This window comes from Lithobates pipiens, unplaced genomic scaffold (assembly GCF_037356315.1).
Source record: "Lithobates pipiens isolate NorthernLeopardFrog02 unplaced genomic scaffold, aLitPip1_a1.2 Scaffold_23, whole genome shotgun sequence".
NCBI lineage: Eukaryota > Metazoa > Chordata > Amphibia > Anura > Ranidae > Lithobates > Lithobates pipiens.
The window spans coordinates 194,584,485-194,598,835 of NW_027507785.1; the positions used below are offsets into that span (position 1 = coordinate 194,584,485).

The following is a 14,351-nucleotide window of genomic DNA, read 5'->3' on the forward strand; positions in this document are numbered from 1 at the left end:
AAGTCAAAAGATGTGTGTGTGTGTGTGTGTGTGTGTGTGTGTGTGTGTGTGTGTGTGTGTGTGTGTGTGTGTGTGTGTGTTCACACAATAGATTTATTCTTTTTGTAAAAGTCAGGGTGCCAAGCTCAGTTTCTTGGAGGGCGGCATCAGCATTATGGTTGCCCTCAAATGGCCAGTTGTATCTGTAAGACCTTACCTCCTAAGAGCCCTTTCACATTGCAGCCGCTAGCGGTGCTTCAACGTCATTTTAGCAGTGCTTTTCACCCCACTAGCAGCCAAGGAAAGGGTTAATGGCACCCGTGTAGCTCCGTTGCCAAATCGTTTTTGCAGCAGTGCCCATTAATTTCAATGGGCAGGAGCGGTGTATATACAGCACCAAAAGGTGCTGCTAACGTCCTGCCCGCGTAGCGCCCCAGTTTGAAAGCACTCAGGCTTTCAAACTGGGACTGCAGATGAGGCATTTTTAGGCACTTTACAGGAGCTATTTATAACGCTAAAGCACCTGAAAAACACTTCCAGTGTGAAAGGGGTATTACATCAGATGTCAAAAGCCCCCACTATCAGAAGTCAAGAGTCACCCACCCTCCCTTACCTTGCACTGCTGTTGGGAAGAAGTTGGGGGCGGACTGGGAAGGAAAAAGTACAAGGTCTGGAAAAGGACTAGAGGAGGACTGGAGTCAGCTGTCAGAGTCTGCTGAATGCAGAGACCAGCAGAGGTAGAAATGAGGGAGTGCTGCGGCTGTACAAGAGATGCAGGATCTGGTGGAGGATATCCGTCACCCTCTCTGCTCAAGACTGCTGAGACAAGGCGGGGTGAAAAGGCCACATTAAATGGCCTGGTGGGCCAGTTTAAGTGCATGGGCCTTGCGTTTGACACATGTGGTATAAGTGATCATATGACCTCTGTTCCCAGCTGCATAAGGGTCTTAGAGAGGTAGGGTTGGAGACTGCAGGCGGGCGTGTCAGCAGAGAAAGCTGTGCGAAGGGGGCATGTCAGCACAAGTCAGATTATTGGAGGACAGACAGGCTGTGCTCCCAGTACAGACAGAAAACTGACCATGCGGAGATGGACATGCTCTCACGCCGAGGGACTGGCTGGATCATCAAAAGAAGAAAATACAAAGAGAGAACAAGATACCTTACATACATACACACTTACTGAGGAACACATTCCGTCTCTAAAAAGCCATAAAATATATCTACTAAACTATATATGTTAGGGAGCAGGAATATTTGCTTTGCCAATTATTGTATACAGACACCTTGCCCTGATCTAGTAACATGTCACCACTTATCTTCAAATGTGTTTCAAGGTGTTTACTATTCAGCTTTTTCTTCATACCCAGGAACAGTGTTTTCAGTGGACAGCATGCTGTGATGGGATGGGGGAGTCATGGATACATGCTGGTTGTTGTGTGTGCTGCAGTTGGTGGCAGAGACAAGCTGTGCTAACACTAGGAGTCCAGATGGCTCAAATGCTGTCACTGAGAAGGCCATAAAACTCTGCATCTCCAGGGTTACCATGGTAACAGGGGCAATACATTACATCTCTAATCTGTGTAGTAGCAGGAGGACTGTGAAGAGCCAGCTGATTGCAGCAATTTGTTGTGGGATTATTGTGAGGACTACAGTGCAAAAAAAAAAAAAAAAAAGTAAAAAACACAGAAAATGTTTGTGTATATATATATATATATATATATATATATATATATATATATATATATATATATATATATATACACATATATATACACACACACACACACACACACACACACACACACACACACAAACTGAAAATAGGCTCACAAAAAACAAAACTAAAAACAAACACACACACACACAAAAAGGGGTCTGCCAATTATTCAGGGTCCACGGCAGACCCCTTTGACCAATGGGCTGCCACTGACAAAGCACCACCCGTACCCGTACTTAAGAAGTTCTATCTACCCAGGTACCTGGGCCACTTCCCGCAGAGCCATGAAAGTACGCTTCATGAACCTTACAGCATACACAGAAAAATCCCCAACTCCAAGCAATTTTTTATTTTTACAGTTTACTTCCACTTAAAGTACTTGCTGGCAGCTGCCTCATTAAGCTACTTAGGAGATTTGAATTAACTCCATCATTATACTAGTGAATAATCCCAAAAAGAAAAATGAATTAGATTATATGAATTAGATAGACGTCACACTACTTCAATTGGCCGGCATTGGACCAGTGTGCAGTCCATCATAGGAGCCGGTCCAGGAGGTGGGACTTTGTTTGACAGTGGAGATCTGTGTGATCAGGCGGCACTCCTCATCCTCTCCTTTCCCGGCAGATTGCAGAATCGTCTTCCATTTAACCCCACTTCCGATATGCTGCTCACTCAACTAATTTCCACTCGCCAAATGTGACCAGGCAAGTGGTAATTTTGAGGGCTGCTGTTATGATACACAGTATAGTATTTTTCATAGATGTAAGCATTTGTGAACTTGAAAACAATTGCTCTGCATCCAAGACCTGAAGAACCGTTCTACCCGTGAAAAGCGCTGACTCTTGTGGACGCATGTGATTGCAAGTCCTTTGCTGTAACATACTTAATTATTTTTTAGAAGTATGCTTAATAACAGTGGTCAATTTTAACATTGTTTGTAAAATATGTTTACACTCAGTATAGTTTGGTAACATTAATGACAGCACTGTGCAGTGACATCCAGTGTGGTGTGCTATAATGCAGACATGCAGGGGTTAAATACACTGCTCTGTCCTTTCCTAGCCACTTGACACCAAATCATGTACCTGGTACTTAATTTGACTTCAAGTGGTTGTACAGGGGTGATGTCCTCCAGGCATCACCCAGGTTCAATTTTTTAGAGCCGACAGTCAGCTATTTTGTAATAGCAATTGAAGCGGCTTAACTAGGCGCTCGATTGTGATTACAATCAGCAGGTGGGGAGTCCCCCCTCTCCTGCGGCTTGCTTGGGTTCTCCTTTCCCACTGCACAGAGCAGGCAAGTATGACAGGTTTATTTAAAACATTTAAAAACATGGGTTTACAATTACTTTAATGGGTGCATGCATGTACTTTAAGCAGTTAAAACAAGGCCAGAAAATATCTGGGTCTTTGCTCACAGGAGATAAGATCTACATCATTATTTACTTAAAAGAATATTTTCTAGAGAGCATGTTGGGGACCTCGGGAGCAGACCGCAGAAATTGAGAAAGAATTACAGGAGTTTTTTCAGGTCAAGAAGTCGGACACGTCCCCTACAACAAATTGGGCAGTGCACAAAGCCACTATACGGGGTAAACTTATTCAAATGGCAGCCAGGGCCAAACAAATCCGGGAACAAACGATCAAACAATTTGAAGCAGATCTACATAAACTCATAAAAAGAACAACATATGGCCACACGGACTGACATTAGGCATAAAATAGATGAGGCAAGATCGGCACTAAATCTAAGCCTGACCACACAGGTAGAAAAACATATTCGCTGGTCTAAACATAAGTACTAAACAATGGGAGATAAACCAACAAAAATGCTAGCTAGAAAAATTAGCACCCAGAACATATACGCCAACATTGCCTAAACTGAGACCAAATAGGGGACACCGCACACAAAACCCTGAATTTATAATTTGGGAATTCCACAAATTCTACGGCAAACTGTATACTGCACCAATTCAATTCTCACTCACAAATGCGGACGCATTCTTCCAAGACATTATATTGTTGCCCCAACTTAGACAAACTCACAAGGAACTTATGGATAAGGAATTCACAGAATTAGAGAGCAGAATGGCCATAACAACTATCCATCCCTCTAAAGCCCCAGGTCCAGGTGGCTTCTCACGACACTGTTATAGAACATGGCAAGAAATCCTAGTCCCTCATTTGCGTTCCTATTTTAATGATCTGAGACGGGGAAACACTCCTAAACACGAGAACGCAGCATACCTACATGTTATACTAATACCGTGTAAAGATCATGGGGATTGCACCAACTATCACTCAATCTCCTTGATTGACGTGGATTTAAAAATAATGACAAAAGTACTCGACCTAAGATTAAACGCTTTTCTCTCACAATATATCCATCTTGACCAAGCGGCCTTTGTCCCAAATTGCCAAGCATCAGATCAGACCCATAGAATCATAAATTTAATCTCAACAATTCAATCAGACTGGAACTGTAGAGGACTCAGACAGGGCATGCTGCTCTCGGACATCCGGAAGGCGTTTGATTCCCTATCCTGGGAATATTTAATGTGTTACACCGATTTGGATTCGGCGAACGCTTTCTGACTCTCCTTTCGAACGCTGTATAACACCTCGACTGCATCACTGATGGTTAGGGGATACTCCTCCCGACCTCTTGATATTCAAAGGGGAACCAGGCAGGGATGCCTACTATCCCCGTGGCTATTCGTTCTAGCAATGGAAATACTATCAATAAAGATCCGCTCCTGTCCAGACGTTAAGGGCATAGAATGTGGAGACAAAGAACACAAATGCTTACTTTTTGCCAATGACCTCCTGCTGACTTTATCTTCACCCATCATCTCCCTCTCCAAACTATATGCAATTTTATGACCGTTCTCAAAAATATCAGGTCTTAAAATTAACCATGGCAAATCAAGAGCATTGAATATCTCTCTATAGAGCTCCACTCAGAGCGCTCAAACAAACTTATCAATTTAAATGGAAGCCAGAAGCCCTTCCTTACTTAGAAATATGCCTGACCCCCTCCATATAAACCCTATATACCCATAATTACCGTGCTTTGTTTGGGCGCTTAACTGGGGACCTAGCTAGATGGCAAACTCATCCTCTATCGTGGTTCGGCAGATTACATTCCATAAAAATGAATATCCTTCCAAAAATCCCCCCCACCCACCCTTTGAGTGGTGGTCCAACAAGGGCTTCATATGGATAGCAGATCTCTGCGACCACAAAGGTATGCTATTCAAAAGGTTACTAATAACGAAACATCAGCCACCAAACTCTGAATACTATAGATCCACCCAAATACACCTTTATGTACAAACCTTAGCATGCAAGGGAGACTTAGCAACAATGTCTCCCATGGAACACATGAGTCGACAATATGATAAAATTAGAAGTCACACATCAGCAATATATGCAATTTTGACATATGTCTCGGTAAAATTGACCTATATGGCTTAATGGGAACAGGACTTACAAGAAACCCTGGACCTGGAGGAATGGCACGCAATAGCAATGGCTATTCTCATTAAGTTTAGTTAATGAGAAGTGTGAAGCGTTCTATAGATTTGCTCAACTGGGGCTGCTGTCTTTCCATTCAGGTGAAGAAAACTAGTACCGTGTGCTCTGGTGTTATGGTGTGGGGTTTGCTATTTTTAAAGTTGACCTCTCAATAATAATTGATGTAATATATCAATAAAAATTGTCTTTTGAGCTCCAGTGAAGTGACATTGTCTAGGCTGGGATATCAGCCTCTTGTCCTGCTGATCACGCAGCAACATTGTTGCTTTGTAGCAAGTCGCCAGCAAAAGGCTGTAGCAAGGGGCTGATTTGTGTCAGACATGGCTGTCCCCTCTAAGCCAGCATCTCAGTCTAGGTGGAGGCTTACTGTTAATGATACCTGTACAACTATGGAGCTGTTAGGTAATGTTTTCTTTGGTTCTGTAAACACAACTGCGGCACCTGCTTACTATCACTGATGTGTGTTTAGTCCTTTTCATTTTAGATTGTATGGTCATCAAAAGGTTCTTCATGACTAGTTCAATACTAGCTTTGGGTATCTCTTAAAGACTTGTGCTGTGAAATCTCCCTAGCTAATTTTTGTTCTTCACCTCGGTGTCTTGCTCATGCTACAATGTAGAATCTGACGTTCCTGATGCATTTACATTAACAGAAAATATTTTTTACATTTTCAATGTTTTTTATTGAAGTTTTTTCACAGTACAGGAAAAGACCTTGGCATCATTTTTAACAACTTACAGTTTGCATAATTTTTCAAACACATAATATAGGTATGAACCGTATATATTTTTTTTCTTTTTAAGGCAATTTTTACTAAGGTTCTGGTAACAACTTTCTTATCTACTTCATCTGTTGTGGTTTATATAACAGACTATACTGTGGGTTCTCTACCTTGAGCAGTATATTATATTCTTGTAGGCTTATGTCAGTTTCATGATGTAGGTCCTAGTGCACCCCCTCCGAGCCAGGAGACGCTCATCCCCAGTAATCATCTGGGTGGGCCCGGTTCACCCAACTACGGAGGGACGCCCTCCAGATCCCACAATGCCAGGGTCCTACGGAGGGTAAAAGGGAATAGATAATAGGAGGGAGGAAAGATGAAGTTGGAGGGGATGAGAGACAGGATTGGGGGGGGGGACTCCACGCTCCTGGTCATGTTATTCAGGAAGGGTCATGGTTGGTAACTGTCCGGGGTTATATGTCAAGTATCTAATCCATGGGTCCCATATTTTATTAAACATCTTCATGTTATCCTGCATGATTGCCGTTAGTCTTTCATTTAGCCTAAGCCAGGACATATTGTGATCATTTAGACACTGCAGCACTGTGGTCATCTCCTTTCCATAATCTAACAGAAAAATACTAAGTCTTTGTACTGCAGCTTGTCTGGGAATACTTGGCATTCTGTGAGCCAAGAAATATGAAAGCTGCAGGTGCAAACTATCTTAATATCTGTGCTGAAAGAATGAAAATGTATTACCAAAAACAACGGCTTAGCATTATGCATTTTGTTTTACTATTTAAGAGACAAAAATGTCAGTACAAATGGAGAAATACATGATTTTATATAATGCTCTTGAAATGATTATGCATCTCTTTTATGGTTAGATGTTATACATCCCAAATAAGACAACCCTTGCAAAAGAGCAATCAAACAGATGATTTTTGTTACTGAAACAATGACAGTGACTATCAATTCAAAATAATTATCTGACTTACTTACTAGGTATTGTTGCTGCATCTTAACAGCTGAACTCAGTCCAGCATTCAATGTAGTCACTGCCTTCCCGCTGACAAACTGTCCATTATGTAGCCAGTCCATAAGCACTAGAGGACACGTTGTGCATTCATCTGTCACCCAACAGTGCTCTGTGCTGACTAATGTATTGCAGCAATAAATATTACACCTATGGGGTGCCTTCCTGCCTGTTCTCAGACATGGATCTTCACTCATTGTCTGTAATTATTATAGCTACATTGTTCCCAAGGGCCCACTTCATCATTCATTATTACTTATTAATATTTAATAAATAACTTTCCCTATGCAGCTATAAATAACCTATTTAGCCCACATTCACATCGGGTCTTTTTTACGTGTGATTTGGCACGTCAAACCGCCAATGGCATTGTCTGAAACGATGCGATGCCGACTTTGCAGCGACGCACTGATTCCCAAAAGTAGTTCCTGCACTACTTTTGCCAACTTTGGGGGGCAATTTGAATAGACATCTTAGCATGTGAATGGGCCCATAGACTTTAATAGAAATAAAAACAGTGCTACGCAATTCATTAAATGTCAATATGACAGTCCGAAATGGTGCACGTAGAGACAGGATAGTTAACTGATTGGTGCGGTAAAACACAGTAAAGAATGATAGGTCCGGTGACTGTGATCCCTCCACCACAAATAAAGATGGCCTCTTACCTAAAGCATTCGACCCGAAGCGGGTCACTGTGCAGTGTATATAGATTGCTGAACACACAGATCCTCATTCCCAAAATTGTCCTCAGATCAAAGTCAATGGGCAATTCAATCACATCTTGTAATGATGGGCCCACATGTTGTGGCTACAGTTTGTACTGTCATGGCTGACATTACAATGCCTGCTTGTGTATGTGTCAGATCCAAATACTGTTAAGCTCTCACTTTTTGTCTCGGATTCTCTTCATAACCCTAAAATTTGAAGTTAATGCTGATACAAGCACTGCTGCTATAGCAGTGCTTGCATCAGCATTAACTTCAAATTTTAGGGTTACGAAGAGAATCCGAGACGAAAGACAAAAAGGTGTGAGCTTAACAGTATTTGGATCTGACACATACACAAGCAGGCATTGTAATGTCAGCCGTGACACTGACATTAACCTTGAGTGTCTGCTGGCAGTTTAATTATTTTATTTGTGTGTCAGCGCTGAATATTTGCCTATTTTATTGATTCTTATTTACTTCAATAGAAATGCCTGACTGGAGTAGAAAAACACTAGTAAAATATGCGTAATATGCTCAAATAGCAACTCTCCACACCTAATTTCCTCTTCCTCACCTCCCACCTAGTGCTTTATATTACTTAAAAAAAAAAACACCTGAAGCTGTAAAAAGGCTTGTAATACACTTCTAAATCGCTTTAAAAAAAAAAAAAATAAAAAAAAAAAAAAACGCAGGTGTGAATGGAGCTTTAGCCTTTACAACCACTTTAAGTGGGCCTGAAAATTGAAGAACAATCAGACGACCTGTAAAAAAGCAAGCTGAATGCCATTGTTACCTCTGTGATAAATCTTCACCAGAAAAGTCCACAGTGCATCTCCCCTGTCTCCATCTATAGCCTATACATAAACAGTCTCATATTGCACTTGTTTTTCTCTATGGATCCAGTAGTTGGCATAGTTTGTCTCAGGATGATGGGATTGTGCCTGTATAAGGATCCATACACACCATCCGCTGCACTGTAACGCAGCCACTGCTGTGTGCAGTGTGGTCCAGCAGGATCGCTGCACTGTTCATTTTTTAACAAACTTCATTAAAGCGGGAGTTCCGCCGTTTTTTGTTTTTAAAAGTCAGCAGCTACAAATACTGCAGCTGCTGACTTTTAAAATATGGACACTTACCCGCCCAGCGTGCCCACGATGTAGGCACCCGAAGCCGATCTCTCGATCGGCTCTCGGGTGCTGCCGCCGCCATCTTCAGTATGGGAATCAGGAAGTGAAGCCTTGCGGCTTCACTTCCCGGTTCCCTACTGCGCAAGTCGTGCTGTGCAATAAGGATGATCCCCGCTGTCTCTGGGATCCGTGTGTTTCCCAGCAGACAGCGGGGGCTCCGCAGGAAGTGGCGTAAATACCTGCAGAATCTGCGGCTATCTATATCGGAAGTGGGTGCAAATACCTGTATTATACAGGTATCTGCACCCCCCTCCCCCTGAAAAGGTGCCAATTGTGGCACTGGAGGGGGGGAGGGTTCCAATGAGCGGAAGTTCCACTTTAGGGTGGAGCTCCGCTTTAAAATGCCACACAGACATAACATAAAATGTAACTGGCTGCTGTGTGGTGCGGCATGCTCTCTTTCTTTCAGTGCACACTGCCCGCACACTATTGCAACGCAGTGGTGTGAACCAGGAACACAAGAGACAAGGCATCTCGCCTGGTCATGTGGTGGGACTGCGCTGGAATAGCCGCCCCACACAGTCCCACCTCTTCTGGTGTGAATCGATCCTAAAAAATAATATAATATATGTTTACCTATCCAAAAACATTCCTACTGACTGACCAAAATAAATTTAGCGAGTATCTGTGAATCTTACCATCTGAATAGGCTTCTTTCTCAGGTCTCTCTCTGTAACAAGCTTTTCACGATCAGTAACATAGAGGCCACGCTGTGCCAAGGCTTGGATGACTGCATCATGGCCCAGAAGAGGCTTGGCGGTGTCACTCTTAAGAATAAGGCTACCAGCTCGGCAGTACAAGTCAGCAGAAAGCAGAAGGTTCACTACTGGAGGCTTCATATGCTCCTGGTCATACTGATCTGTGTAGAAAGGTTCCTGAAGTTCTTTTGGGACATTTTCTGCAAAACAGCAAAAAAAAAGTAATCAGATTTATTTTTAATAAAAAAATAAAAAAAAGAAGGTTAAAGTGACTGCAAACGTCAGACATGAAACTTTAACAAAGCACATCCTACTATAGTGTGCATTAATCTGAATCCAAAGTACAGAGTCTGGATTAGGGCTGAAACAATGAATCGATTAATCGACAACTAATCAATTATTAATCGATTACTATTTTCATAATCAATTAATCGGCCGGTAACAAAATGGGGTTATTTTGCCCCTATAATAGTATATGCAGTATATATCCCCTCTAATAGTATTTACAGTATATCTCTTCTGTCTGTTATTCACAGAGTGGGTTAGATATTTCGCTCCATAACCATACAGTTGGTTATTTATATTTATCACTGCATATAGAGATATTTAAGAATAAATTGCCTTTTTTTTTTTAAAACTTTACATATTAACTAAATTATACACCACACCTTTTTTTACGGTTATTAACCGATTAATCTAAACAATAATCGGCCAACTAATCGATTATCAAAATAATCGTTAGTTGCAGCCCTAGTCTGGATCCTCTCCGTAGTATCTGCATGACTCATTCCTAATATAATAAGGGGGCATCGCACAGTGACTGGTGTGAATTAGCCCTCAATATAACAACTCTACCTACTGCAAAACGCATATTATGTTATAAAGGGCAGCAGGGGCAACTATCACAGGGTCCAAAAGCTTGTTTTTTTTTTTGTTTTTTTTTTTATGCAACATAAGAGTGCATAATCGTTTAACACATGACAAAGGATTACCAGGGCACTACAGGTTATCTAAAAAAGCAGCAGATTGCCTTTGTCCCATTGTATCTACAACTTTGGACTGAGCTGCCCTGCTGGCTGGATGGAAGACTACAATATGAATATGTAATGTTTTACAGAGCTGAAAAAAAAAAAAAAAAAGTCTTAAAATTATCTTTATATTATAAATCATATTAAAAGCAACAAATACAGAAACTATAGCTGGAGTTCAACTTTAATTATGCCTTTATCTAAAAGGATTCAAAAACCCACTGTAAAATTTAAAATATACGAGGAATTCAGCCGATGTGAAAGGTATAGAATCATACATGCCAACCAACTAAATACAAGCCACAGTGCCCCTCACGTGTTATCTGGAATAGAAAAGAACATCTGTGTGTGCATGTGGAAAATAAACAGTGAATGCACAGAGCATGTACAGTATATTCTGAGTCCTATTACCCTACATGTTATGCATTAAACGTTTACAGACAAAGTGAACATTTCCCTTTAAATGGAAATTAATTATAGAAAATTAATAAATAAATGCTTGCAGGCTTTTTAAGGCTGATTTCTGGAAATCCGGATAACTTTTCTAACAGAAGTAAGTCTGATTTGCAGACATGGGCACCCGCTTTAAATATTCCCAGTAATTACACATATCTGTCAGAGAAGATTAAGAAAGCCGTGAAGCCTTACACAGCTCCTGGTTGCACAGTAGTCTGACTTATTCACAGTAAAATAACCTCAGCAGATATTTCCGCTCTTCAGTTCAAATTTCTGAACTGCTTTCGGCAGTGAAAGCAATCCAGTGAGGACATGCCAATGCAGGCCTTTAGAACCTGCAGGTCAAGGCCTAAATGCAAGTCACCAAACTGTTCTGAAAAATTCAAGTGCAGCAACAGACGTATTTTGTGCAAGTCCTATTTTCTACTATTTATGGTTTAATAGTAAGTACACCTAGGCAACATGAGCGTATGAAAGCGCCAAAAACATGGGTTACTCAAAACAGGGATTATGGCCATTTGCCAGTTCCACTGAACTGCTCCCTTCTCCCAGACTTGTATTTCTTAAAATGCCATATACTTCTCTTTTTTCAACAAAGTCTAGTTGGCCATCTGGTGATAGCAAATAAGCTTCTTCAGCTTTCTTGGTAGCAGTGAGCCTTCCTCCTGCATGGGGCAGTGATCACGTAGCGACACGTAAGCACTGCTCAGCCCTACAGTACTTTGAGCCCAGCCTGCATGATGACATATGGCCCGGGGGTGTGTCAATGACAGGCTGCGAAAATGGGCAAAATGACATGACAATCATTCTGCCTAAAGAAGATCGAAGGTGCTACACTCAGGAGGAAGGATGGAGTAGCACTAGAGCATGGAGAGGGTAAAAATAAATAAATCCAGTTACTGAATTTGACATATCAGACTTTAGTCATAACCAGGGTTATAACCATTTTACTATAGAATCCTGGATATTAAATAAAGACATTTTTACTATTTTGGACAATGATGGTGGGTGCTGGTGTTTGGAGATTGTGAAACTGCATGGGGAGAGATGTTATCTGAGCACCCAACCACAATGGCCTGGATATATGAAGGTGTGATTTATCCAGACATTGATGGACGCAGCAGAATGTGTTAAACAGTTGTACACTAGTAATCTGAGATCACCCAGGTCCCACAAGCATCTGGTAGTAAACATCCCCTAAAGCGGACTTTATCGGTACCAGGGAAACTCCAACATTTAAAAAATCACAAAAAAAAAAAAATGCAAAAAAAAAAAAAAAGGAGTAAAAATACCTTGAGTCAACAATCCCTAGTTGTTTTTTTTTTTTCGCCTTTCTCTGGATCAACTGTGGGTGAAAAATGATGTATTATATGATAGTATGGATTCATCTTTTAATTGGTTGAACTAGATGGACTTTTTTCAACCTATAACTATATAAAAAGAGTCACATCTCTCATGGTAACAATATATAGTGTGAATAGTTCAACACATAATTTCATAACACAGCAATCCAAGTAAAAGGTTGACGAGTTTTGCATAAATGCCTCCCCAGGGCTTTTTCAATATGTTCACAAAAGATTGATATCGTACATGAAAGACTGAAATCGCACAGGACTTCCTTTAAAAATCGCACTGCAGCTGGCTTGCACATATGTGAACAGGCTGTAAAAACGTATGGGAAACGGAGGTCTCTGCAAGTGAAATCTGTGCAGTTTTCATGTATGTATGGTGTGAACGGGCGCTAAAAAAATTATTTTATTTTTTTTAACTGTCACATGACAATAAAAATAGGTATCGATAATTGGAATCGGCGAGCACTTGAGAAAAACTATTAGTACTTGTTCTCGGTCTTAAAAAAAAAAAAAATAAACTGGTATCAGTGCATACCTAGTTTAGATAGAATGGTTAATACTAGTGTGTCATTCTGGAGGGTTGGAAGTTATAGATTGTTTATTTTATCATACTCAAATTGGCCTATTTGATTAGGTAAAAATATATGTGCACTGTCCATTACTCTGTAAAGACCAATCAGAAGTTACGTTTTACTGATCAACTATACTCTCCAATTACAAATAAAATGATTGATAAAAGTTTACCCAATTAAGTCAGTATTAACTAAAACTTGGGATGACAGTGCTGTCTCCTTATTTACATCCTGATGACGACGTCCAAGTGTTATGCCTGCTACATATGGGCCAAAAATCCTCCAGTTCAACAGAACTGTTCAGTTTCTGCAGAATGGGCATGGCAGAAAAACATCTGCTGACTAGCATTCAATCAGCGCTAGTAGCCAGAATGAAAAAGAAAAAAAACTCAGTGTGTACCAGGCATAAGTTTTATTTGCATCCCCGGAGATCAGTTCTTTACAGGGTCTCACAACAAACAGATAACCTTAAAGTGGTTGTAAACCCTTACAAACCACTTTGACCTACAGGTAAGCCTAGATTAAGGCTTACCTGTAGGTCCGAGAAATATCTCCTAAGCCTACACGGTATAGGAGATATTTACTAAAAGACCGCGACAGCTGTCTATGGCGCATGCGCCGTAGACAGCGACGAGCAGGCGCACTATCGCCGTTAGCAGCATGCCGCTGCTAACGGTGATATGCCGTTAGTGGCGGATCCCATGCGCATGAGTGACGTCATCGCTGCTCCGGTGCTGTGAGTGGCCGGAGCAGCGATACCCGAAAGAAGATGGATGCTCCGGACTACAGGGGACAGCGGTGACATCGCTCGCTCCTGTGTCAGGTAAGCGACACATATTGGGCTACTATGCAATGCATAGTAGCCCATTATGCTTTACCTTTGCAGGCAGACAAAGAGGAAGTAAACCCATCAGGGTTTACTTCCTCTTTAATTAGGACTGCAAATCTAACCACCAAACCTAACCCTTAGGAAAGAAGAACTCCATGCTTACTGTGACTTTAGGATGTTTGTTTGGACCAGCTTTATTCAAATGAATGCTCATCTTTGAGGAATGGTCCAGCCGCTGCAGCAGCTTGTGCTAAATAAGGTGAGCTGCACTGGTTCCTGCTGGGGTACTAGATGCTTTCCTTCTGCTCCCACTAAGAATTGTTGGTCATATGGCATCACAGCCATTCAGGCGGCTTGAATTTCATAAAACAACACTAGGTGCCCTCTGACTGGCACGAGGTGGAGGTCATCCGCATGCCTCACCTTGGCCAATCTGGGAATGCCTTTGTACTTTTATCAACTAATACAAGGTTTCTCCTGAATTGCTAAGATGCCGTATGATCATCCATTTCTTTTTGCGCACAAAG

At 41.4% G+C, this 14,351-nt stretch overlaps 1 protein-coding gene across 3 annotated transcripts in view; it reads right to left on the bottom strand.

Annotated features, from left to right (window-relative positions):
* CAMSAP2 (calmodulin regulated spectrin associated protein family member 2) overlaps nt 1–14,351 on the bottom strand; it is a 180,667-nt gene that overhangs the window by 121,809 nt on the left and 44,507 nt on the right. For all 3 annotated transcript variants that reach the window (XR_013262371.1, XM_077452724.1, XM_077452723.1), the window contains exon 2: nt 9,528–9,787. Coding sequence is in view for 2 of the 3 variants with exons in the window: in XM_077452724.1 (XP_077308850.1) it covers nt 9,528–9,787 (260 nt within the window). In the remaining variant the exon portion in view is untranslated. The remainder of the gene's footprint in view (nt 1–9,527; nt 9,788–14,351) is intronic.